At 39.5% G+C, this 1,204-nt stretch overlaps 1 protein-coding gene across 1 annotated transcript; it reads right to left on the bottom strand.

Annotated features, from left to right (window-relative positions):
* Window positions 1–385: 385 nt before the first annotated feature.
* On the bottom strand, window positions 386–979 carry LOC124594039 (probable DNA double-strand break repair Rad50 ATPase). The gene has a single exon (XM_047132390.1). The coding sequence runs from the start codon at window positions 977–979 to the stop codon at window positions 386–388; it is 594 nt and encodes a 197-aa protein (XP_046988346.1).
* Between the last annotated feature and the right edge of the window lie 225 nt (window positions 980–1,204).

The raw sequence follows: 1,204 nt of genomic DNA, 5'->3' as shown, positions 1-1,204 counted from the left end.
CACGGTGTTCTTATTTCAATTTCCAGGAGTGTATCATTGGGTGCAACCCTCCTTTCGGTCTAAATTTCTGCCCTGTATGATTTTGGACATACCGATTATCACTGCTCATCAAGGTAACTACTCTACCTTCCCCAACGGTTAAAGTGGCATTGCTAATTCGCTTATCAATTTCTTCTGTCTTGCTCTCCAATTGCTGCACTCCCTGTTGTAATTGCCTGACCTCCATTGCAACCCTCTTGTTATCCTCTTCTCGTTGCACGGCTATAGCATTTCTCAGATTGACAGCCAGTTGGTTTTGCCTATCTCCTATCCCCTTAACCGCATCATTACATTGCTTCTGCATTTGCGTCACCTCGGCGATTCGATGATTGCAATTCGTTTCCACTTAGTTGATTCTTTCTCCCAATTCGGCTTTCGTTTCTTCAATATCGTCTTCCATCTTTTTTGTTAACTTTCCTTCCATCTTCTCCACGTCCCCCTGGACTTGGTCTATGCTCTTCTGTAGCTTCCTCTCTCTCTCGTCGACGTCCATCTTCAGTCGTTCTTGTAACTCCTGCATTTCCTTCTTCAGATTACATTCCATTTTCATTTGCGATGTTTTGATCTCTTGTAAACCTTTCTCTAATGATGCGTTAGTTTCTTGTAAATCCTTTAGTGATTCTCTTGTTTCTTGTAAACCCTTCTCTAATGATGCGTTAGTTCCTTGTAAATCTTTCTCTAATGATTCTCGTAAATCTTCCTTTAGTGATTCTCTAGTTTCTTTTAGCAAGGCTGCCAACATCGATCGTATATCTGCATCCTCTGAAACTGACTTATTCCTCGTCGTTTGTCCCGGTGTCTCGGGATAACTAGTTGAATGTGCAAATGGGCTATCTAATGACAATCCATAATCACTGATTCCTGAATCATCTCTGTCTTCCTGTCCTACCCCTTTTCTTTCAACTACTGCCTCACAAACCTGCTTATCTTCAGTAGACATGTTTGTTTATTTTTAATGCACCGGTAAGTAATATAGAATAACTTCTAGCAACCCAAAACCCTCCTAATTATCATGAAACTAAACAAACAGTACCTGGAGTATTTTTCAATTAATCCCTAAATTGATACAATATGCAAGAGCATCGAACATAACAACTCTCAAAACCTAATCGCTTCAAATATCAATTTTCACATACACAGCTTATGTAAAATGTTTTAAATAAGA

The sequence above is a fragment of the Schistocerca americana genome, chromosome 2 (assembly GCF_021461395.2).
Source record: "Schistocerca americana isolate TAMUIC-IGC-003095 chromosome 2, iqSchAmer2.1, whole genome shotgun sequence".
NCBI classification, from domain to species: Eukaryota; Metazoa; Arthropoda; class Insecta; order Orthoptera; family Acrididae; genus Schistocerca; species Schistocerca americana.
Note: the sequence above shows the minus strand (reverse complement) of the source record. Positions and strands in the feature narration are given on the sequence as shown.